This window comes from Lepus europaeus, chromosome 12 (assembly GCF_033115175.1).
Source record: "Lepus europaeus isolate LE1 chromosome 12, mLepTim1.pri, whole genome shotgun sequence".
In the NCBI taxonomy this organism is placed as follows: domain Eukaryota; kingdom Metazoa; phylum Chordata; class Mammalia; order Lagomorpha; family Leporidae; genus Lepus; species Lepus europaeus.
The window spans coordinates 70324656-70348965 of NC_084838.1; the positions used below are offsets into that span (position 1 = coordinate 70324656).

A 24310-nucleotide genomic window follows, 5' to 3' on the forward strand; every position below is an offset into this window, starting at 1 on the left:
AAGACCTTTCTCTCTGTCTCTCTCTCTCTCTCACTGTCCACTCTGCCTGTCAAAAAACAACAACAAAAACAAACAAATAAAAAACTATATATGAAATACACAACATCTGTTCCTTTATGTAATAAATAAATGAATAAAAAATAATAAAAAGTCAAGAACCTCATCCATCAACAATCCTGGCAGATAATTTCTATTAACAATGTGTTGTGTATCTATTTAGACCTTTTAAAATGCATTTAGTACATGTACTAAATATATGTGAAAATATTTAGTATTTAGTATTATACACAGGTGTACGTGTGTGTGTCTGTATTTAGGGTTGAATGAATATACTAAATTTTAGTTTTCTGATTTTATGAAACATGTATGGCAGTCCAAGAGATATTAATTATTAAAAATTTAGTTGCCTCTGTCTTTTATGACCTTGTCTAAATATGATCAGAGTCGGCAAACTTGGAAGGCTTCCATAGCCTTGGCAACTCATGACGACAGCCTAGGGTGGTTACTGGCGCCATAAACTAGAGTGTCAATTTGTTGGGTCAACAACAGGAGCCACTGTGCACTTGCTCCTCATGTGGGATCTCTGTCCTTAATGTGCTGTACATTTTGATTTAATGCTATAACTAGTACTCAAACAGTATGTTTCACTTTGTGTTTCTATGTGGGTGCAAACTGTTGAAATCTTTATACTAAATTGATCTTCTGTATATAAACAGAATTGAAAATGAATCTTGATGTGAATGGAAGGGGAGAGGGAGGGGGAGAGGGGAGGGTTGCGGGTGGGAGGGAAGTTATGGGAGGGGGAAGCCATTGTAATCCATAAGCTGTACACTGGAAATTTATATTCATTAAATAAATGTTAAAAAAAATTTAGTTGCAGTATATGTATATTCAATATAAATATATATTTATATTTATAACTCTGTTGCTTTTTATTTTTTAAAATATTTATTTATTTGAAAGGCAGAGTTACAGAGAGAGACAGAGAGAGAGAGAGAGAGAGAGGAAGAGACAGAGTGGTCTTCCATCCACTGATTCACTCCCCAAATGGCTGCAGCAGCTGGGGCTGGGCCAGGCCAAAGCCAGGAGCCAGGAGCCTCTTCCACGTCTCCCATATAGGTGACAGGGGCCCAGAAACTTGGGCTGTCTTCTGCTGCTTTCCTAGATGCATTAGCAGAGAGCAGGATTGGAAGTAGAACAGCTTGGACTTAAACTGGCGCTGATATGAGATGCTGGCCTTGCAGGTGGCCATTTTACCTGCTATGCCAGCCCCTATTTTATTATTTTTAAAAAATATTTTTTATTTACTTGAGAGTCAGAGTCACAGAGGTAGACACACACACACACACACAGATCGTCCATTACTGGTTCATTCCTCAAATAGCTGAACCATCCTTGGCTGGGCCCGGCTGAAGCCAGAAGCCAGGAGCTTCTTCCAGGTCTCCCAGTTGGGCACATCTTCCACTGCTTTCCCAGGCACATTAGCAGGGAGCTGGGTCAGAAGTGTAGCAGCCAGGACTGGAACTGGTGCCCATTGTATCTTGCTTTTTAAAATACAACGTATCAGATCCCTTTTATGGTTCATAAGCATGATGATTGAATTTACACATTTCTGTGTGAGATATGCCTCCCTTTAAACCTTATAACATCAGCACATTACCTGATGTGAAAAAAATATAATAAAGTAAAATAAAATGAAATAAATAAAATAAAATGTAATGTATCTTGGACTGCCTTATTTCTCATGTGCCAAGAAATTCATCAGTAAGTAGGTTGCATGACTAGTTGTTTGAAAGTTATGATGATACAAGCTGGGTGTATGTGTATTGGTTAGAACTCAAAAGCTAATAAGATGCAAAATGGGAGCCCCATAATTTGTTTTCTTTTTGTCCATAATCCTTCAATATCAGATTGTAATTTTAGTGGAATTGAATTTGAATTGCTCAGAATAAGTCATTTCACTTAGCTTCAGATGCAGAGCGGTTTGATCCATTAATTTTTTCAGCATGTGTTATTGCAGATGTACTTTGTACAACATATATTCTGTGCCAGTGTTGCCTAGGAAGATGATGCTGATACCACCAGGAATGCAGCAGCAGCTGTGAGCTGTCATCTGCTGCTGGTCTTCGATACTGACTAACTGGGCAAAAGGAATCTGTTAAAGTCCCATGTGGACTGCGCTTTGGGGTCACCTGGGCCACATTTAGGTCCTCATGGACTGGTTTCTTCCTTGGCTGAATTGTTATCTTTTCATTTATTATTTGATATTTTTGCATCACTTTTAAACACACTTATTCTAGTTGAAAAACATCATAGCCATGAAGTTGATAAAGTACAAGTAACTTAATAATCCAAGTAGGAATACTCAGATTTGCATATGTCTTTTATTTTTATTTTTATTTTTTTGCTGAAGAATGAAGAGTTCTGATGATTTTGCTTCCAAGAAATAAGGATCGCTTTGGCTCTTCACAAGTTTACAAGGGTGGGGAAAAGCAGTGAACACAGGGGGGCAGTGTTATCCTGTTCAACAGGGAGCACGGTGTGTTCTTCCCCTCTTAAAGATGTATATTCATTTAGGCTAAGTCATACTTATTTAGTCAAACTGTATAGTTCTTTTTAATGGTGCCGTTCACTGAAGCAGAGCTTACTAGGCATCTGCAGGGAAAGAATTCCTGCCTTAGATGATTTGGGTTTGAATTTCTACTTCGATGTGTGGCATCATGACAAGTATCTTAAATTCTCAGATCTCTCGTTTCCTTATCTGTAGAGGGAATCCAATGAGACCCCATAACTGGAAGCATGTTGACAGTTTTTGCTGTGCTCTGTAAATGTTGGATATTTCTCTAAGCAATGTAATTAAAATTATTTCTCTTGAAGTTTCATTTCTTTTTTGGGGGGAGAAGCTATTCATTGTTCATTGATGGCATTGAAGATGTCTATGGTATTAGACTGTTAAGAACGCTGAGTTCGGTGTGCCTGAGGCCCCCAGAGGCCGGCCTCAGCCTCTAAGTAGGACTTGGGGCCCGTTTGGAGCACCGGGCTGGCTCTTGCTTGCTCTGGGGTGGGCGAGAGGTAGACCAAGCCCAGAGCGGCCAGGCCTGCTGGCCTGAAAAAAAAAAAAAAAAAAAAAAAAAGAACGCTGAGTTCTTTCAGACTTCATTTGGCCTGTGAGATATGCTCAGCCTGTGAATATGATGATTATTTATAACTGAGGCCTTGGTGTAACATCCTCTTGATGTACTGCCATTTTCACCCTGGGTGGCAGTTTGGGTCTCTAAAAAATGGCCAATCAGAGACACTATATTGAGAGGCTTCACCCCTTCTCTTTTTTGTCTACTTTCATTTCAGTCTATTTTTATGCCTGTGAGTCCAAAGATAGTGGATGAGCTTGCTTCCAGTTCTGTGACCTCTTGTTTTTATTTAAATTCTTACTGAATAATGGGATAATGACTAAGAAGCTGGAAGCAATGACAAGAACTAGCCAAAAACGTAGTAAAGAAGAAAGGAAAAACCTATTGTGCATCCCATATGTGTAGGTTTTGTTTCCAGTAGGCACGTTGTGCTGTAGAGACCTCTGTGAAGGGACCACTCGTGGGCTGATATGATGGATCAGTCATGGTAGTGAGATACTGCCACAGTGTCACACTCTGTGCCCTGCACCCTCATGCCCTTGTCATTTGTCCTCACAGTAGCCCCGAGGAACAGGTGATGACTTTTTCATTTGCCTAGAGAGGAAACAGAAGTTAAGTTGTTTATATAATTTTCATAATATTAAGTGTTGGAGCAGGGATTCGAACCCAGCTGTCTGACCCTAGAACCTGAGTTCTTAACCACTGTAATATTGGCTTTATTAGAAAGATGAATTTTGTTGCTGTTGATAGTTGAGGAAAGTGGCATATCATTTCCCATTTTCAGGTTGTGCTTCAGAGTCCCCGAATAGAATGAGAGTCTGTTATGGACCATCAGAGGTGAGGAAGTCGTGCTTGTCAATGTAGAAGGAGCACTGACAAGAAAGGAGGCCTGGGCAAGACTAGTAAATGAAGCAGGTGACTGATCTCTTAGAATTAGCTCCACTTTTCCACCTGTCTCTCTACTTTCCTCTTTATCTCTTTACTTTCAGTAACTCAATCTCATGAAACCATGGTGTTTGTAATTTATAGTTATGCATTTATTTTTGTGTTTAATATATGAACTTTAAAAACTGTATTAGTAATTTCTAATGTATAATTGCGGGATGTAAGTGCCAGCAGGACAGGAACTATGTCCAGCTTGTTCACTAGTGTACATTCAGTGTCTAGAACTCTTGGCATATAGTAGGTTCTCAGATAAATGTTTCTTTAATGTATGAATGAAATGGCATGACTGAAAAATGAAGAAAGGCTTCCTCAGCACCAGTTGGGTTACCTGGCCTGAGAACCTGGAGCAATAAAACCATCACAGCCTTCCTCCAAGGTGGTGCCCTAGGGGAAGCACCTATGCCTGGTGCCAGGTGGGCTACCCAATCCAATAGCACTGAGTAGTAAAACCTGGGAGGAATTTTCTTTGTCATGGAGAATGAGGGGAAGGAGAAACAGCAGCTGGACCTTCTCCCGTATAAGCCACAATCTCCATTTAACCATGTAACCTTGCTTTCCCCAGTCTGAGTGATTGGGCACTCTCCGATTCTGTTCCATCCATTCTGACAGGCGCCCTAACCCCAGTAAACCTTGCTACTTTGCTTACTACTGAAAAAAAAAAAAAAAAAAAAAAAAAAAAAAGAAGGATAGAGTTGGAAAAGATCTCATGGAACACTTAGTATCTCCTCTCTTGCTTTTTTGGTGATTATATATTAGAAATTGAATCTCGGCCGGTGCCGTGGCTCACTTGCCTAATCCTCCGCCTGCGGTGCCAGCACCCCGGGTTCTAGTTCCGGTTGGGGTGCCAGGCACTAGTCCCAGTTGCTCCTTTTCCAGTCCAGCTCTCTGCTGTGGCCCTGGAGGGCAGCGGAGGATGGCCCAAGTGCTTGGGCCCCTGTATCCACATGGGAGACAGGGAGGAAGTACCTGGCTCCTGGCTTTGGATTGGCGTAGCGCCGGCTGTAGCGACCATTTGGGGAGTGAACCAATGGAAGGAAGACCTTTCTGTCTCTCACGGTCTATAATTCTCTGTCTCTCTCTCTCACTGTCTAACTCTGCCTGGCAAAAAAAAAAAAAAAAGAATCTGAATCTCTAAGAAGGTACCTAATGCTTATTGAGTGGCTAATGTAAGCAGGAACTTAAGTTACGTCATTTGAATCCTTATGTTCATTCATTCTAGAAGCATTTTATGTTACAGGCTCTGTTCCACAGGTTTGCGGACAGTGTCCAGGATGCTGCACTTTACCTCCCTTTTCTGAACATCACTGAAAACGTCTGTCTTTAATGATATTTCCAAGGGCCTCTGAAGGATACTGACAGTGTGGCCCCTTTTCACTATGACTGTCTTGGCTAGGTCCTGTATGGTTGGACTGCCCTGAGTTCACATGTTGCCGGGGATAGTCTTGCTAGAAACAGAATAAAGAGTAGAAAGAAGAAAGTCATTGGAACACTTATGGAAGCAGACCCTAAATAAATTCATGGTCAAAAAGATCAGTTAGCAATAGTATTGTGTTACAAAATTAGGGTGATTTGATAGGGAGTGGCAGGAAAGGAATATTCCTTTGGGTTGAGTTACCACCTTTACTGAAGAGATAACATTTAAACCCAGGCTGTCATTCAATAGGAGGGAGTCAGCCATGTAAAGATCTAGGGAAAGTGAAGAATAATAGGGCAAAACTCAAAACTAAGCTTGGTGTGTTTGAGGGAGAGCAAGAAAGACATCAGGGATACAGGGAAAGATCAAGGAGGAGAGTGGTCATGAAGTAGGAGCGTAATGAGAGGCCTGTGTAGAGGCTTGAAGGCTAGGGTAAGACTTTATTCTACTATGATGGGAAACCTGTTGGAGGGGTTCAAGCAGGAAAAAGGTAGAGAGAGAGAGACAGAGACAGAGAGAGAGAGAGAGAGAGAGAGATCCCCCATCTGCAGGTTTACTCCCCAAATGCCAGGAAGCTGGATGTTCAGTCCAGGTCCCTCACATTAGCAGCAGGGATCCAGAAACTTGAGCCATCAATTGCTGCCTCCAAGGGTCTGCATTAACAGGAAGCTGGACTTGAGAGCAGAACCAGGACTCCAATTGGGCACTCAGAAAGAGGATGTGGGTGTCCCAAACTGCATTTCAACTACTGCACCAAACGCCTGCCCTGAGGTGTTTAAACATCACAGTGGGTGGAGGATGGTTTTGGGGGCAAGAAGATCCATGAGGGGGCGATGGCAATAGTGAAGGAGTGAGGAAGGTGGTACGGGCTTAGATCACAGCTGGAGCTAAAAGATGGAAAGAAGAGGATGAATTTTAGGATATACTTTGGGAATAGAGTCAACAATATTACTAATGGATTACTGTCAGGGTGAGCCTTGAAAGATGAACAAGACTTCAATAGGATGAGACGGAAGGAATGGCAGCAGTTGTGTAAGATACCTTGCAGTATCTTCTACCTCGCAGAGGAGGGCAGAGCCAATCTTAGTCCATTGTAACTGGAGAATGTCTGGGTTGAGAAAAGTGGAAAGGAGCAGTCTTTTCTTTTCTTTTCTTCTCAATATTTATTTATTTGAAAGTTAGAGTTACACAGAGAGAGAAGGAGAGGCAGAGGGAGAGAGGTCTTCCATCTGCTGGTTTACTCCCCAATTGGCTGTAATGGCCAGAGCTATGCTGATCTGAAGCCAGGAGCCAGGAGCTTCCTCTGGGTCTCCCATGTGGGGGCAGGGACCCAAGGACTTGGGCCATCTTCTGCTGCTTTCCCAGGTCATTGCAGAGAGCTGGATCAGAAGTGGAGCAGTTAGGTCTTGAACTGGCACCCATATGGGATGCTGGCACTACAGGCAGCGACTTTACCTGCTGTACCACAGTGCTGGCCCCAGGAGTGGTATTATGATGAAAAATATAGGGATGGGTATTTGGCACAGCATTTAAGACCTGCTTGGGATATTTGCATCCTCTGTTGGAGTTCCTGGGTTCCAGTTCCAGTTTTTCCAATTCCAGCTTCCTGCTAATGCGCACCCTGAGAGACAGCAGATAATGGTTCAGTACTTGGGTCCCTGCCACCCGTGTGGGAGACCTGGATTGAGTTCCTGGTGCCTTGGTTTCAGCCTGGCCTAGCCTTGGCTATTAGGGACTTTTGCATAGTGAACTAGTGGAAGAGCCTTTCAAATAAAATGAAAACAAATAAACAATTTTTAAGCAGATTTATTCTATTTATTTGAAAGTTACAGAGAGAGAGACAGAGACAGAGACACAGAGAGAGGTATCTTCCATTCTCTGATTCATTCCCCAAATGGCTGCAACAGCCAGAGCTGGGCCAGTCCAAAGCCAGGAGCCAGGATCTTCCTCTGGGTTTGGTGGGAGCAGGAGCCCGAGGACTTTGGGTGTCCTCCACAGCCCTCACAGGCACGTTAGCAGGAGCTGGATCAAAAATAGAGCAGCCGGGCTAGCGCCGTGGCTCAACAGGCTAATCCTCCGCCTAGTGGCGCCGGCACCCTGGGTTCGAGTCCCAGTCGGGGCGCCAGATTCTGTCCTGGTTGCCACTCTTCCAGGCCAACTCTCTGCTATGGCCTGGGAGTGCAGTGGAGGATGGCTGAAGTGCTTGGGCCCTGCACCCCATGGGAGACCAGGATAAGTACCTGGCTCCTGCCTTCGGATCAGCTGGCAAAGGAAGACCTTTCTCTCTGTCTGTCTCTCTCACTATCCACTCTGCCTGTCAAAAATAAAGAAAATAAAAAAAAAAGTAGAGCATCCTGGACTCGAACCAGAGCCCATATGGGATGCTGGTACTGCAGGCCAGGGCTTCAACCCACTGTGCCACAGTATCAGCCACAACAATTTTCTTAAAGTATTCTTTAAAAACAGAGAGAAGAAAAATATGGAATACTTTCTTTTTGTACTTTGAGCCTTTCTTCATTGTAACCCAAAGGTTCATACTAATTGGAATAAGTAGGAAGAAGAAATTAATACATCATATTATTTGATTACAGTTATTTTCTTTCTTTCTTTTTATTTATTTGAAAGGCAGAGTTACAGACAGAGGCAGAGAGAGAGATCTTCTTTTTTTTTTTTTTTTTGGACAGGCAGAGTTAGAGAGAGAGAGAGACAGAGAGAAAGGTCTTCTTTTTTTCTGTTGGTTCACCCCCCAAGTGGCCGCTACGGCTGGCGTGTTGCAGCTGGTGCACTGCGCTGATCTGAAGCCAAGAGCCAGGTGCTTCTCCTGGTCTCCCTGGGCCATCCTCCACTGCACTCCCGCCCACAGCAGAGAGCTGGACTGGAAGAGGAGCAACCGGGACAGAACTGGCACCCCGACTGGGACTAGAACCTGAGGGGCCGGCGTCACAGGCGGAGGATTAGCCTAGTGAGCTGTGGCGCCGGCCAATTACAGTTATTTTCTATGGCTGATGTGCCAAAAATTCCTCAGAATTTTTCTCACAAGTAAATGACAGTCATCAAACAGCAAAAGAGCCTACCTCATTGGCTATTGTGACTTTTTTTCTCCTAGAAACCTTTTATTTAAGGAATACAAGCTTCATATATTTTATAATTAGAACTTTAGGAACATAGTAATTCTTCCCACTGTACCCACCCTCCTACCCACTCCCACTCCTCTTCCTCCTCCCTCTGCTATTTCCACTCTTATTTTTTCCTAAATTCTATTTTAATTAACTATACACATATGATTAACTCTATGTTAAGAGTTCAACAAATAGTATGAAAAAAAACTTGTTCCGTAACAGTCAGGACAAGGGCTATTCAAAATCCTTGCTTCTCAAAGTGTTAATTTCACTTCTACAGATTGCCTTGTAGGTGCTCTATTAGTTATTACAGGTCAGGGAGAACATAGGGTATTTGTCCCTTTGGAACTGGCTTATTTCACGAAGTATGATGTTTTCCAGTTTCATCCATTTTGTTGCAAATGACTAGATTTTTTTTTTTATTTGACAGGTAGAGTTATAGACAGTGAGAGAGAGAGAGAGAGAGACAGAAAGAAAGATTTTCCTTCTGTTGGTTCACTCCCCAAATGGCCACCATGGCCTCGGCACCAGCCCTAGGATTTCTTTCTTTCTTTCTTTCTTTCTTTCTTTCTTTCTTTCTTTCTTTCTTTCTTTCTTTCTTTCTTTCTTTCTCTTTCTTTCTTTCTTTCTTTCTTTCTTTCTCTCTCTCTCTCTCTCTCTCTCTCTCTCTCTCTCTCTCTTTCTTTCTTTCTTAACTAATGTGTAGTATTCCATGGTGTACATATCCCATAATTTCCTTATCCGGTCTTCAATTGATGGGCATTTAGATTGATTTCATATCTTAGCTATTGTGAATTGAGCTGCAATAACCATGGGTTTACAGGTAACTCTTTTATATGCTGATTTCATTTCCCTTGGATAAATTTCCTGGAGTGGGATGGCTGAGTCATGTGGTAGGTCTACATTCGGCTTTCTGAGGTATCTCCATACTGTCTTCCATGGTGGCTTTACCAGTTTACATTCTCACTAACAGTGGATTAGGGTACCTTTTCCCTGTACAACCTTGTCAGCATTTGTTGATTTCTGTGAAAACCATTCTGACTGGGGGGAGGTGAATCCTCGTTGTAGTTTTTATTTGCATTTCCCTGATGGCTAGCAATCCTGAGCATTTTTTCATGTGTCTGTTGGCTATTTGGATTTCATCTTTTGAAAAATGCCTTTTAAGTCCTTGGCCCATTTCTTAATTCTTCACTGGGTTGTTTGTTTTGGTGTTGCTGAATTTCTTGATCTTTTTGTATATTCTGGTTATTTATCCTTTATTAGTTGCATACTTTGCAAATAATTTCTCCCATTCTGTTGGTTGCCTCTTCACTTTGCTGAGTGTTTCTTTTGCAGTACAGAAGCTTCTCAATTTGATATAATTCCATTTGTCAATTTTGGCTTTGATTGCCTGTGCTTCTGGGGTCTTTTCCAAGAACTCTTTGCCTATGCCAGTTTCTTGCAGGGTTTCCCCAGTGTTCTCTAATAATTTGATGGCATCAGGTCATAAATTTATTTTGATTCATTTTGAGTGGATTTTTGTGTAAAGTGTAAGGTAGGGGGTCTTGTATCATACTTCTGCATGCAGAGTTCCAATTTTCCCAGCAACATTCATTGAAGAGACTGTCTTTGCTACAAGGACTGATTTTAGCTCCTTTGTCAAAGATAAGTTGGTTGTAGCTGTGTGGATTGATTTCTGGCATTTCTGTCTGTTCCATTGGTCTATCCATCTGTTTTTGTACCAGTACCAGGCTGTTTTGATTGTAAGTGCCCTATAATGTGTCTTAAAATCTGGTATTGTGATGTCTCCAGTTTGTTTTTTTGTTGTGTAAGATTGCTTTAACCATTTGGCATCTCCTGTGTTTCCATATGAATTTAAGCATAATTTTCCCTTTTTTTAATATTTTATTTTATTTATTTGACAGGTAGTGTTACAGACAGTGAGAGGGAGAGACAGAAAGGTCTTCCATCCGCAGGTTCACTCCCCAAATGGCAGCGATGGCCGGAGCTGGGCTGATCCAAAGCTAGGAGCCAGGAGGTCCTCCAGGTCTCCCATGCAGCTACAGGGGCCCAAGGACTTGGGCCATCTTCCACTGCTTTCCCAGGCCATCATCAGAGAGCTGGATCGGAAGAGGCACAGCCGGGACTAGAACTACGCCCATATGGGATGCCGGCGCCACAGGCAGAAGATTAACCTCTTGTGCTACAATGCTGGCCCCTCAGCATCATTTATTCTATATCTGAGAAGAATGCCTTTGGTATTTTGTTTAGTATTATGTTGAATCTGTAAATTGCTTTTGGTAGTATGCACATTTTGATAATATTGATTCTTCCAGTCCATGACCATGGAAGATTTTTTCCATTTTTTTTGTATCTTCTTCTGTTTCTTTCTTTAATGTTTTATAATTCTCATCATACAGATCTTGGACATCCTTGGTTAAATTTATTCCAAGGTATTTGATTTTTTTTTGGTAGCTATTGTGAATGGGATTGATCTTTGAAGTTCTTTCTCAGCTGTGGCATTATCTCTGTATACAAAGGTTGTTGCTTTTATATTCTGCCACTTTACCAAACTCTTCTATGGGTTCCCATAATCTTTAGTGGAGTCTTTTGGATCCAGTATATATAGAATCATGTCATCTGCAAATTGTGATAGTTTGACTTCCTCCTTCCCAATTTGTATCCCTTTGATTTCTTGCGATGAGAAGTCTGGGGTGAGTCTGATTAAGTTACCCTGAATGTGATTTGTCGTTTCTCTCTGGCACATTTTAGGATTTGTTCTTTGTGTGTCACTGAGCTGAGTGTTGCCACAATGTGTCCAGTGAATTTCTCTTCTGGTCTAATCTGTTGGGGCTCCTGGCTATTTGTTGAATTTGTCTGTTATTATCCAATTGCCTCTGTTGGAAGTTTTCTGATATTATTTCATTGAAAACGCCTTCCAATCCATTCTCTCTTTCCACACCCTCAGGGACTCCTATTATCCAAACATTGCAACGCTTGATTGAATCTTGTAGGTCTCCAACCGTATTTTTAAATTTTCTAATTTCTTCTTCATGTGTTTGAACTGACTGTATTATTTCTGGAAGTTTGTCTTCGAATTCTGATATTTCCTCTTCTATTTCATCTGTTCAATTTCTGAGGGATTCCACGGTGTTTTTTATATGGTCAATTGAGGTTTTCATTTCCAGTATTTCATTCTGGCTTCTCTTTAGTACCTCTAATCCTTGGGCTTGCTTTTCATTCAGATCTTGAAACTGTTTCTCATTATTTCTAAGTAATCTGATTATTAACTTTCTGAATTCTTTTTCTGGCATGGTTTCAAGTTCTTCTTCTTCTTCAGCCTCTATTATGGGTGGTTTAGCCTGTTCCATTGGTGAGTTTATAGGTTCTTCTATATTCTTATTCTGGATTTTTCCTTTGTTTTTTGGAATTTATGTTTGGCTTGATTTTCAGGTTGATTTCCCTCTGCTATGGGTTGCTGTGGGTCTGTACCAATATCCAGTGTAAGCAGGCAGCTTTACCTTCTAGAGTTTGTTTATTTATTTGTTTTTTATTTATTTATTTTTTGGTAACTTGAGTGGGCTGGTGTCAGGGCTGTGAGGTGCCGATCTCCGCCCCTTGGGGCCTGTTTCCTTGTTCCTTTGTTCACCCTGATATGTCTGTGCCTGGGGATCATTAGTCAGCCACTCTCCCTCGCTGTGCCCCCTGCCCGAGGAGTGCCGAGTAGCTCCAGACCACCTTTGGACTCCGCCCCTGAAGTTTCCTCCTTCGGAATGTGAAAGCAGAGGCCGTTCTCCTTTATGCCCAAATGTAAACAAACAAGATGGCTGCTTTCCGCCCACTGCAGCTCTGACTGGGGGGAGGGCAGAGACACCAAAGGATCCTGGCGAATTCAATCCCTCAGTTCGTCCCCCTGGATCATGCCCTCTTCCCGCAGGTGCTATTCACTTTGTTTTGTTTTCAATTTCCTCCCCCACTCAGTCATGCGTGTCTCACCTGTCCATCCCAGGGTGGGTTGTGGGGGGCGGCAGCGGCTGCAGTGGTGTTGGCTGCCCTGTCTCACCTCACCTTTCAGCGCTGTTGCATAGACTCGTCGGCTGGTGTCCTACGCCATGGGCATCCGTGCAGGTCCACCTTGTCTCACTAGTTCTGGAAGAGTTTCCTCTGCAGTATTTTTTCCCTAACTTTTCCCCGAAACTACAGAATCTCCACTTTTATTGAACTATCTTTTCCCGGACTCTCGGTGTGCTCCCTCCCTATTCCGCCATCTTGCCTCTTCCCCTGGAGTTAGTTCTTTAAACGTCTGGTAGAATTCAGCCAGTGAAGCCATCCGGTCCTGGGCTTTTCTTTGTTTGGAATGTCTTTCTTATGGTTCAGTTTCTGTCTCAGTTATTGGTCTGTTTAGGTGTTCTGTGTCTTCATGGCTCAATTTAGGAAGGTTGTATGTGTCCAGGAATCTATCCATTTCTTCTAGGTTTCCTGATTTGCTGGCATAAAGCTCTTTGTAGTAATTTTTGGTGATTCTTTTTATTTCTGTGGTGTCTGTTATTACATTTCCTTTTTCATCTCTAATTTTATTGATTTGGGTCTTCTCTTTCCTTTTTTTAGTTAGTTGGGCCAATGGTGTGTCAATTTTGTTTGTTTTTTCACAAAACCAGATTTTTGGTTTTTTGGTTTCAATTTTATTTATTTCTTCTCTAATTTTAGTAATTTCTTTTCTCCTACTAGTATTGGGTTTGGTTTGCTGTTGTTTTTCTAGGTCTTTGAGATGCATAGATAACTCATTTATTTGGTGCCTTTTCAATTTTCTGATGTAGGCATCAATTGTTATAAACTTTCCTCTTAATATTGCTTTTGCCATATCACATAAGTTGTTTTTATTTATTATTTTTAATTTTTTAAAAGATTTTATTTATTTATTTGACAGGTAGAGCCACAGACAGTGAGAGACAGAGAGACAGAGATAAAGGTCCTCCCTTTCTGGTTCACTCCCCAAATGGCTGCAATGGCTGGAGCTATGCTGATCCGAAGCCAGGAGCCAGGTGCTTCTTCCTGGTCCCCCATACAGGTGCAAGGGTCCAAGCACTTTGGTCATCTTCCACTGCCCTCCCAGGCCATAGCAGAGAGCTGGACTGAAAGAGGAGCAACCGGGACTAGAACCGGTACCCATATGGGATGCCGGCACTGCAGGCAGAGGACTAACCTAGTGCACCACGGCACTGGCCCCCATAAGTTTTTTTTTTTTTTGACAGGCAGAGTGGACAGTGAGAGAGAGAGAGACAGAGAGAAAGGTCTTCCTTTTTGCCGTTGGTTCACCCTCCAATGGCCGCCGTGGTAGGCACGCTGCGGACAGCGCACCGCGCTGATCCGGTGGCAGGAGCCAGGTGCTTCTCCTGGTCTCCCATGGGGTGCAGGGCCCAAGCACTTGGGCCATCCTCCACTGCACTCCCGGGCCACACAGAGAGCTGGCCTGGAAGAAGGGCAACTGGGACAGAATCCGGCGCCCCGACTGGGACTAGAACCTGGTGCGCCAGTGCCACAAGGTGGAGGATTAGCCTAGTGAGCCATGGCACCGGCCCCCCATAAGTTTTGATATGTTGTATTATCATCTTAATTTGTTACCAGAAATTTTTTGATTTCTCTTTTGATTTTTTCAGTGACCCACTGTTTATTCAGGAGCATGTTGTTCAGTCTCCATGTGTTTGCATTTGTTCTAGAAATTCCCGAGTTGTTGATTTCCAGCTTCATTCCATTGTGGTCCAGGAAGATGCATGATATGATTTTTTTGAATTTGCTGAGACTTGCTTTGTGGCCAGCATGTGATCAATCCTAGAGAATGTTCCATGCACTGGTGAGAAGAATGTGTATTCTGCAACTGTAGGATGGAAAGTTCTGTAGGTATCTATGAGGTCTATTGCTCTATAGTGCTGATTAACTTTGTTGTGCCATTGCTGTTTGTCCAGTTGATTTGTCCATTGATGAAAGTGGGGTGTTGAAGTCCCCCATTACTATTGTATTGGAGTCTCTGTCTTCCTTGAGATACATTAACATTTCTTTAAATAGCCAGGTGAGCTGTAAGTGGGTGCATTTACATTTATTATAGTCATATTTTCCTGTTGAATTGGCCCCTTAATCATTACATGGTGCCCTTCGTCTCTTCTAACAATTTTTATGTTAAAATCTATTTTTTCTGATATTAGAATGGTAACACCCGCCCTTTTTTGTTTTCTATTAGCATGGAATATCTTTTTTCATCCTTTTACTTTGAGTCTGCGGGTATCTTTGTGAGATGTGTTTCTTGTAGATGTTATTGTTTTCTAATCCATTCAGCTACTCTGTATCTTTTAACTGGAGAGTTGAGGCCACTTACATTCAAGATGACTATTGATAAGGAATGACTTGATCCTGCAGTTTTTCCACAAATATTCCTATTGTTTACTTTGGATTTCCTTTGTACTTTTACTAGAGGTCTTTTCTGCCTTCACCTTCTTTTGTAGTGATGACAGTGCTTCTGTGTTTTTGTGTGTAGCACATCCTTAAGCAACTCTTGAAGACTGGATGAGTGATGACAAATTCTTTCAGTTTCTATTTGTTATTCATAAATGAGAGCTTTGCAGGGTAAAAGTATTCTGGGTTGACTGTTATTTTCTCTCAAAACTTGGACTATATCTCAACAATCATCTTCTAGCTTTTAGGGTTTCTGATGAGAATTCACCTGTGAGTCTAATTGGAGATCCTCTGGAAGTAATCTGTATTTCTCTCATGCACATTTTAGAATCTTTTCTTTATGTTTTACTGTGGAAAGTTTTACTACATTGTGTCATAGTGAAGATCTTTTCTGGTTCTATCTATTAGGAGTTCTGTGTGCTTCCTGTAACTTCGTTGTCCCTTTCTTTCCCCAAATTAGGGAATTTTTCTGTAATTATTTCACTAAAAAGGCCTTATAATCCATTTTTTCTATGCCTTCAGGAACTCCTAAGACCTTTATGTTGTGTCATTTGATAGTATCCCATAGATCTCCAACAGTGTTTTTAAGTTTTCTGATTTTTTCTTCTTCTTCCTCTTCTTCTTCTCCTTGCCCTTCCCCTTCTTTCTCCTCCTTCTCCTCCTCTTCCTCCTCCTCCACCTCCGCCTCCACCTCCTCTTTTTTTTTGGTTTGATTATAAAATTTCTAGTGATTTTTCTTCTAACTTGGATATTCTTTCTTCTGCTTCACTGAGTCTGGCTTTTTTTATTTGTTCTTTTGAATTCTTCATTTCCAAGGTTCATTTTGATTTCTCTTTAAGATTTCAATTTCATGGGAAAGTTTTTCTTTCATGTCATGTACAGATTTCATCAGTTCTTGGATTTGCTTCTTATTACTCTAAGTAATCCTACTATCAGTTTTTTTGAATTCTGTTTCTGGCATTTCTTCAATCTCTTCATCTTCACATTCTAGTATTGATGTGTTTTATTCTTTTGGGGGCATCATGTTGTCTTATTCTTGTTTTTTGACTGGCTGCATTTATTTTTAGGCATTTGTGGAGATAGTCATTGGTTTCTTTTTTGTTGTGTTTTGTGTTTTCCCCTGTGATGGCTTTTATTTTTAGATTATTCCTCTGTGGCTTAGTGGAATGTCTAGTTTTTCAGTGAATACCTAGAGGTGTGTGGTGGGTGTTACCAGGGAGCTCCGTTCAGTGATCCAGCATGATGGAAGTGTCCAAGGTGACACCCAGGTTAGGCATGGTAAGTCTCCTTGTTTGTTTTTTTTTTTAATCAGAGGGGAGATTTGTTCTGATCTATTGGTGTAGTCTCATGCTCACCTCCTCTGCACAAAGGAGACCAATGCCTGGGTGCCATCCTCAGTGGGTATAATGTTTGTCCATGCTGCCACACAAACCACACAAAGGATCCATGCAGTCCTCAGTGTAAGCATGGATTCTGCAGCAATGACCCTTACCAGGAAATCAGGGAGCTTCAAGCACGTGGAGCCTCTCAGAGTGACTGCCTGAAGTCCCAGCCACACTCTGAGCCCTCCCACTCAGCCACAACATTTTCACAATCTGGGCACACAGCCTCCCATGGTCACGAGCACCCAGCCCCCTGTCAGTTGTTTCCATTGGGCCAGTTGCTGGGTACGTGGACGCGGAACTGGCACAGCTGTTACTTAGTGTCCAAAATGGTGCCTGCACTCTCTTGGCTTGCTATAGGACATTGCTGTGGGGTGATCAGGGAGAAACATGCCCCCTTCCCTTTTTTCCTCCTCTAGTTTGGGAGGTGCACTGTCCCCCACAGGGCTCTGAGCCAGATTCCTGCCAAGCTATTCCTACAGCTTTATCACCAGTGGCTTGGGGTCCTGCGGTCTTGTCTCACCTCATTCCAAAGCTTGTACTGAGGTTCTCAGTTGCTGGAGTCCTGAGTTGTGCATGTCCATTCCCTCCATGTAGTTCCACTGTGTCTCTCTACTTTGTGTGGAGTTTCTTCTGCCATTTTCTCCCTAACTCTTCCCTGAGACTACACTGTCTCCACGTTTTTAAAACTGTCTTCTTCTAGACTAGAACAGTAAGCTCCCTCTGTATTCTGCCATCTTGCATCCTCTGGCTCACTGATTTTTTTTTTTAAGGATTGAAATAATAAAAAGTTTATTCTCTGATCACAATAGAGTGAAAGCAGAAATCGTTAACAGAGAAAATTTGGGGAATTTAAAAATATGTAGGAATTGAACAATCTTTTCTTAGCTAGTGTCACAAGAAGTCACATGGGAAATTAGGAAATACAGAAAATTTGAGGTAAATGAAGAGGAAAACAAAACATACTAAAACTAATAGATGAAGTGAAGACAGAGGTCAAAAGGAAGTGTATGTCTGCAAAAATAGTCCTATGGGAAAATTTATAATTGTAAATGCCTCCATTAAGAAAGAATAATCTCAAATAAATAAACTAACTTTAAATCACAAAAAAGTTAAAAAGGAAGAGCAAGTGAAACTCAAGGCAGTCAGAGGAAATAATGAAGATTTCAGGGGAAATATGTGAAATAGAGACTAGCAAAACAAGAGATGGATGAATTCCTAGAAACACAAACTGTACACCAAGAGAAATAAACAGTTACTTTGTTGGTAGTGCTCTGTACAGGGGTCACTGCCTGTCCAAATCACTGATGTAATGCCTGCTGTGCTGTCAAAGATGACAATGCAAATGGCAGCTCCTCTCTCCTTTAGCTCAGAATCTGTGAACCCTGTTGGACCCAAGATCTTTTCATGATGGGTGTTTAGTAGCATTCCCTTTAACATAGTGAAGTAACAGTCACAGTTAATATAACCAACTTACACAGAAAATTGCAGAAAAATCAATATAATATTCCAACTGGAAAATGAGGAGAAATGAAAGTGGTTTAGAATAAAATGATGTTTGTATCACTATGTAAAGGTTGGGCAGAATGAAGCACTTAGATGTGTTGTGACTTTTTAAAATGGCAAACAGGTCTTGGTAAAGATTCATACAAAACAAAATACAGTGGTTCCTTGATTTACCCAATACCTGCATTTCTTGGAAATTCAGTATATTTTAAAATCATGCAAAATATGCTGTATGTTTACATGTAGCATACGGTTAGGCTCTTGGCTCATATAATTATAGAATAGTCTTTTGCCTACAAGAATGTTTGGTAGAATATTAGCAGATTACAAAGAATGGGGAAGTTGTTCCGTGTGCAGAGTGTAGCACACCCTTGCTGCCTGGGCACCTACTTTTGCAGTGTTCCCACAAATATCCCTGGTGCCCTCTGGGTTGATTCCACCCCTTCTGAGACTTGTACCTCTCACTGTTCTCTTAGTCATTAGCATCCCTATATCACAGAACACATCGAACTGCAGTCTAAACATAACCTTCATGTAGACAGGGCTGGGCCTACCATGGTGTTCTATTGCAGGGCTAAGGTTTGCTCTTATTAACCATTTGTTGAAGGAAAGAATGGAATGGAAGAAAGATTTTCTTGTTCTGTTTTATAAGGCAACACTTCAGTCTTTTTTCTCTCATGTTATCCATGAGGTTCAAAATAAAAGTTATTCTCCTCTGGAATAATGTTTTGCTGGGATCGAAAAGTCTATTTTTATCTGAGTGCCAACTCTGCTGTCATCTGTCCAAACTTTTATTTTGCTAAGCCTAGGGATGTAGATGTGAACACTTAACACTTTTGCTCCTTTCTTTCTAGTGTGGGAAGAGTTGGCTTACTACGAAAAAAACACACGGGATTTTCTTTTCCCTGAGCCCAAGCTGACGCCCCCGCACCCTGGGATGTATCGGGAGGTGCTCATGAAGACAGCCATAGGTTTTCCAGTAAGTAGATTCTTGCCCAGCTGGGCTTTGGGTAGGAGGGAGATTCCTGGGACCTGAAAGTATTATTCCTGCCAGGCTTGGTCATGGACCTGTGGCTTTATCTTGGTTAGGACCACTGTTGTCTGCTTAGTGGCCCTACTGGGTTTCTAACTCAGATTACCAAATTTTATACTGAGTTCCACTGTTGATCTGAGAGATGGAAGTGTTGTTATTGTATCAGACTGATTCATTGCCATACTGTGTCACATAGTTATAAAAAGGTTGTTATTTCATCCTCCTCTTATTGCAGCTTAACAGAAGGGTTAGTCATAGCTGTTGTGACTAAAGTAACAATAGTAGTGATGTTATTACTCCTTATTTATTTTGTGCTTCCAGTTTTTTATAAACACTATTTTCCTTCAGATTAGCCAAGGCAAATATTGTTAAATAGAGAGGAAATCGACAGGTAATTGATAATTACTGAAGGGTCTTAAAAGATCCAATAGATACTCAGTTGATAATCTGTTTGGGGGTGGTTATATGAATCCAAGTGAAAAATACTCGTTTTGATGTTTATCTGTGATGATTTCTGTTGCCACAGCTATTTTCTCAACTTTTATGTCACTTGAATTTTTTTTAAAGATTTATTTATTTATTTGAAAGTCAAAGTTATGCAGAGAGAGGAGAGGCAGAAAGAGAGAGAGAGAGAGAGAGAGAGTGAGAGGTCTTCCATTCTCTGGTCAACTCCCCAACTGGCCACAATGGCCAGAGCTGCGCCGATCCAAAGCCAGGAGCCAGGAGCCTCTTCTGGGTCTCCCACACGGGTGCAGGGGCCCAGGCACTTGCACTATATTCTACTGTTTTCCCAGGCCACAGCAGAGAGCTAAATCAGAAATGGAGAAGCCAGCTCTTGAACTGGCACCCATATGGGATGCCCGCACTGCAGGCAGTGGCTTTACGTACTATGCCACAGTGCCAGCCCCCTTGAATATGTTTTTAAAAACTTATTTTTAATAGAATGATCTCCATTATAAAAGCCACATTTTTGTAAATTATGAAAAACATATTTACTATTCAACTTTTTTCCTGCCCCATGGGTTGTTATTGTTATTACTTAATGAATTGTCATTGTTTCTGCTTTGTTGGTGGACAGTGCAGAGCATGTAACATGCAGGACTTCTGTTTCCAGGATGTTTATGATGACACAAATTTCTTTTCTTTCTTTTTTTTTTATTAAACTTTTATTTAATGAATATAAATTTCCAAAGTACAGCTTATGGGTTACAATGGCTTCCCCCTCCCAAAACTTCCCTCCCACCCACAGCCCTCCCCTTTCCCGCTCCCTCTACCCTTCCAATCACATCATGATTCATTTTCGATTCTCTTTATATACAGAAGATCAGTTTAGTATATATTAGGTAACGATTTCAACAGTTTGCCCCCATATAGCAAACAAAGTGAAAAAAAAATACTGTTGGAGTACTAGTTATAGCATTAAATAACAGTGTACAGCACATTAAAGACAGAGATCCTACATAATATTTTTTTAAAAAAATTAATTAATTTTCTATGCCATTTCCAATTTAACACCAGGTTTTTTTTTTTTCATTTCCAATTATCTTTATATACAGAAGATCGATTCAGTATATAATTAGTAAAGATCTCATCAGTTTGTACCCACGCAGAAACACAAAGTGTAAAAATACTGTTTCAGTACTAGTTATAGCATCACTGCACATTAGATAACACATTAAGGACAGATCCCACATGGGATGTAAGTACACAGTGACTCCTGTTGCTGACTTAACAATTTGACCCTCCTGTTCATGGCGTCAGTAATCTCCCTAGGCTCTAGTCATGAGTTGCCAGGGCTATGGAAGCCTTTAGAGTTCGCTGACTTTGATCTTATTCCGATAGGGTCATAGTCAAAGTGGAAGTTCTCTCCTCCCTTCAGAGAAAGGTACCTCCTTCTTTGATGGCCCCGTTCTTTCCACTGGGATCTCACTCACAGAGATCTTTCATTTAGGTCTTCTTCTTCTTTTTTTTTTTTTTTCTTTTCCATGGCATCTTGGCTTTCCATACCTGCTATACTCTCATGGGCTCTTCAGCCAGATCCGAATGCCTTAAGGGCTGATTCTGAGGCCAGAGTGTTGTTTAGGACATCTGCCATTCTATGAGTCTGCTGGATGACACAAATTTCTAAGTCTAACACTGCAACAGTAAGCATTCATCAGAGGGTCTCCTAGTCAAAATTTCTAATGGCTATAACTTTAAGCCCTTTATTGTCTTTGGGGACTTGACAAATATTACTGAAACCATTTATTTTTCTCTGTAATCTGTGTATCAGTTATAGCCATCATGCCTGTGAGACACTTGCCTTTGTTACTTTGAGTTGTTGGAGTATTGCTCCTCAGAAGCTGAAAGGAAATAAAAAAGGATGAGAATCAGGTGGGGCACACTCCGTTATCTTTGGTTTCCCTTTTAATAAAAGCCATCTGCAAGTACTAGGCTGGTATCCAGCTAGGTATCAAGAGAAGGAAAAACACACTTCTATTTTCTCAAGTGTTGTCTCTTAACGTTCTGGGCATAAATCCTAAAGACAGGAAGCTGTGTTTATAATGTTTTTCATAAATACAGGTTATCATTAGAGAAAGGCTTTAAAAATGTGTGGAAATACTGCCATGCCTCTTAAATAAAGTATTGATTCTACAATTAAGTCAATCAGACTATATTTTAAACAATTTGTAAAAACATAAAGGGGCTCAATCTCTCTCTCTCAAAAAATAAAAAGGAAAATAAACCAATTAGCAAAGTTTTTTTTTTTTTTAAATAGCTGATACTCACTTTACTTCCTAAATAGCAGGCTAGTGGGCCGTGTGCTGTGCTCGCTCTGAGGGTTATCAGAGCTACTCCTCCTTGGCCTTGTCAGGTGGCTACTATTGTTTTGCAATTTTATGGGTGGGAAAGCTGGTGCAGGGGTTTTAGAAATGTACCCAGAGCCTGGAAATATTGGAGCAGGGATTCCCTCAGGTGAGCACTCTCAGTCCCTGCACGATGTTGATTCTCTCATATTTATTCCATCCCACTATGCTATTTCTTTTCTTTATGATGGGAAGTGGGAATGAATTACATGTACAAGTCAGGCAAAGTCATTCATTTATTTTCTCATCAATTTATTAATAATTATATTTGTTTCTTCACTAAAATGTGACTTTTAGTATTATCATTCTAGAAATGAAGATTATACTGTAAACTCTCTTATTTACTTAACCATCATCACCAGTATCCCTTTGCTAAGGTGATTAGATAAGATTCAACATCTATCTTGTTATGCTAGGGTGAGATCTGCACTGCCATGTAAAAGAAAACATGTTTCTCCTTATTGTCCGTGACTCACTGCCAGGAGTACAGGCATTACAGGGTGTGGATTCCTTCCTGGAAGGAGACATCTGTCCTCCTATCTAGGCAACGTGGGTGAGGAATTTGAGAAACATGTGTAACAGCTGAATGTGAAGTCAGATTGTCTGGCTCAATCCTAGTTTTGTCACCCGATGGCTGTGAGATTTTGGGTGAATTACTTAAACTCTGTGTGCCTCAGTTTCCTCATCTGTAAAATGGTTCTGTAATAGTACATCCCTTATAGGATTATTGTATTAAATGAAGTACTGTGCCCGTATGTGTACTTTTGCCATAATGCCTAGTACTTGGTTAAGTGCATAATAATGTGGCCTTTAGTACTTGTATTTATTGTGCCATCATATAATGGTCAATACTGCATCCCTGTGATGCAATGAGTCTGTCTCAAGAGGTGACTTGTTCAGGCTCAGACTACTAGGTCATGGGGGACCTTGGGCTTGGCACACCTGTAAGGATCTTGGGATTCCACCAGTAGCACTATGGACCCTGGAGCTCTCCCACACTCTCTTCTTCACATGGTCACTTTGATAACAGAAAGGCTGCTTGAGTCATAATATTGTACATTCTTTATCATTTGCCCCCTGGATTGGCTGATCCTGTATAGCAACTGGGCCCCTGTGTTTATAAGCCCAGACAGTTTTTCATGAGTTCCTGATACAGACCTTTCACTGCTGTGGGAATGCTGTGCACCCTAGACCCAAGGATGTAGGTTGCATCTATAAGCATTTGTTGCATAGAGAGATGAATGTGCACAGGAATAAATGAATGTGTGGGAAACAGGCTGACCTGTTCATCTATAGCATGGAATAAGGGAAAGGAAGTGGGGTTTGTAATGTGGCAGCATTTCAAACTCTGGCTCTACTGATCCCAACCATGTGCCACTGGCTAGACTACTCAGATTTCTGCCTGTTCCTCACGTGTCAAATGGGGATACAGTTGTCTGCACTCCACAGGCTTTCTGAGGAGCAAGCGAGATCACACATGTGAAAGCCCCTAAGTGCACTCGGCCCACGCAGAGAGCATGCAGGAAATGATAGCTTTCTACTTCTCTAGAGCTTCAGCTGCTGCGCATCCATTTTAGAAGCACCTGAAGCCAGCGCTGTGGCTCACTAGGCTAATCCTCCACCTGCGGTGCCAGCACCCACAGCTCTCTGCTGTGGCCCGGGAGTGCAGTGGAGGATGGCCCAAGTGCTTGGGTCCTGCACCTGCATGGGCGACCAGGAGAAGCACCTGGCTCCTGGCTTCGGATCGGCGCAGCGCTGGCCGTAGCAGCCATTGGAGGGTGAACCAATGGATGGAAGACCTTTCTCTTTCTCTCTCTCTCACTGTCTAACTCTGCCTGTCAAAAAAAAAAAAAAAAAAGAAGCACCTGAAATGTAAGTCACATAAATGAAAGTGAAATATGAGAGATAGAGGGAGAGGATACTTTGAGAAATGGGTAAGACGTGGATGGGAAAGAAGAAAGAGAAGGTGTCTCTGAGACAAGAAATGCTTGACCAAGTTGATTTCACTAGGGGAGATTACTGCAGAGGGGTCCTGCTCGGAGAGGCTGACAGGGAGTTGTTGAGATCGGCTGGAGACAGTTGGAACTCAGTCGGACCCAGATCCTGTTCCTGCTGTGCCATTTATAAACCATGTGACCTTAGAGGAAATTGCTTTCTATCTTTCTAAGCCTCAGATCTTTTGGAAAGACAATTGTACTGTTAAAATCATCATATAGTAAAGTGGCATTTTTTTGAGTATACCATTCCATGAATTTTAACACATGTATAGATTTGTGAAACCACAATGGTCAGGATATAGAACAGTTGCATCATCACTCAAATTTCCTAATGTTTCCCCTTTATAGATACACCCTCCTTAAGCCACTATCTGTGCTCCATCACTGTAGTTTTTTTTGTTAGTATCATATACAGGTAACCTTTTGAGACTGGCTTCTCCCATTTGGATTAATGCCTTTGCGATTCATCTATGTAGTTGTATGTCAGTAGTTGTTTCTTTGTTGTTTCTGC

At 41.6% G+C, this 24310-nt stretch overlaps 1 protein-coding gene and 1 non-coding gene across 8 annotated transcripts in view; both read left to right on the top strand.

Annotated features, from left to right (window-relative positions):
* Positions 1-24310, top strand: part of SPATA6L (spermatogenesis associated 6 like) — an 84698-nt gene that overhangs the window by 33398 nt on the left and 26990 nt on the right. For all 7 annotated transcript variants that reach the window (XM_062208319.1, XM_062208314.1, XM_062208318.1 and 4 more), the window contains one exon: positions 18778-18902. In XM_062208319.1, coding sequence (XP_062064303.1) covers positions 18778-18902 — 125 coding nt within the window. The remainder of the gene's footprint in view (positions 1-18777; positions 18903-24310) is intronic.
* On the top strand, positions 1568-1671 carry LOC133772111 (small nucleolar RNA U13). The gene has a single exon (XR_009867736.1). It is a non-coding gene; the product is annotated as a small nucleolar RNA U13 (small nucleolar RNA).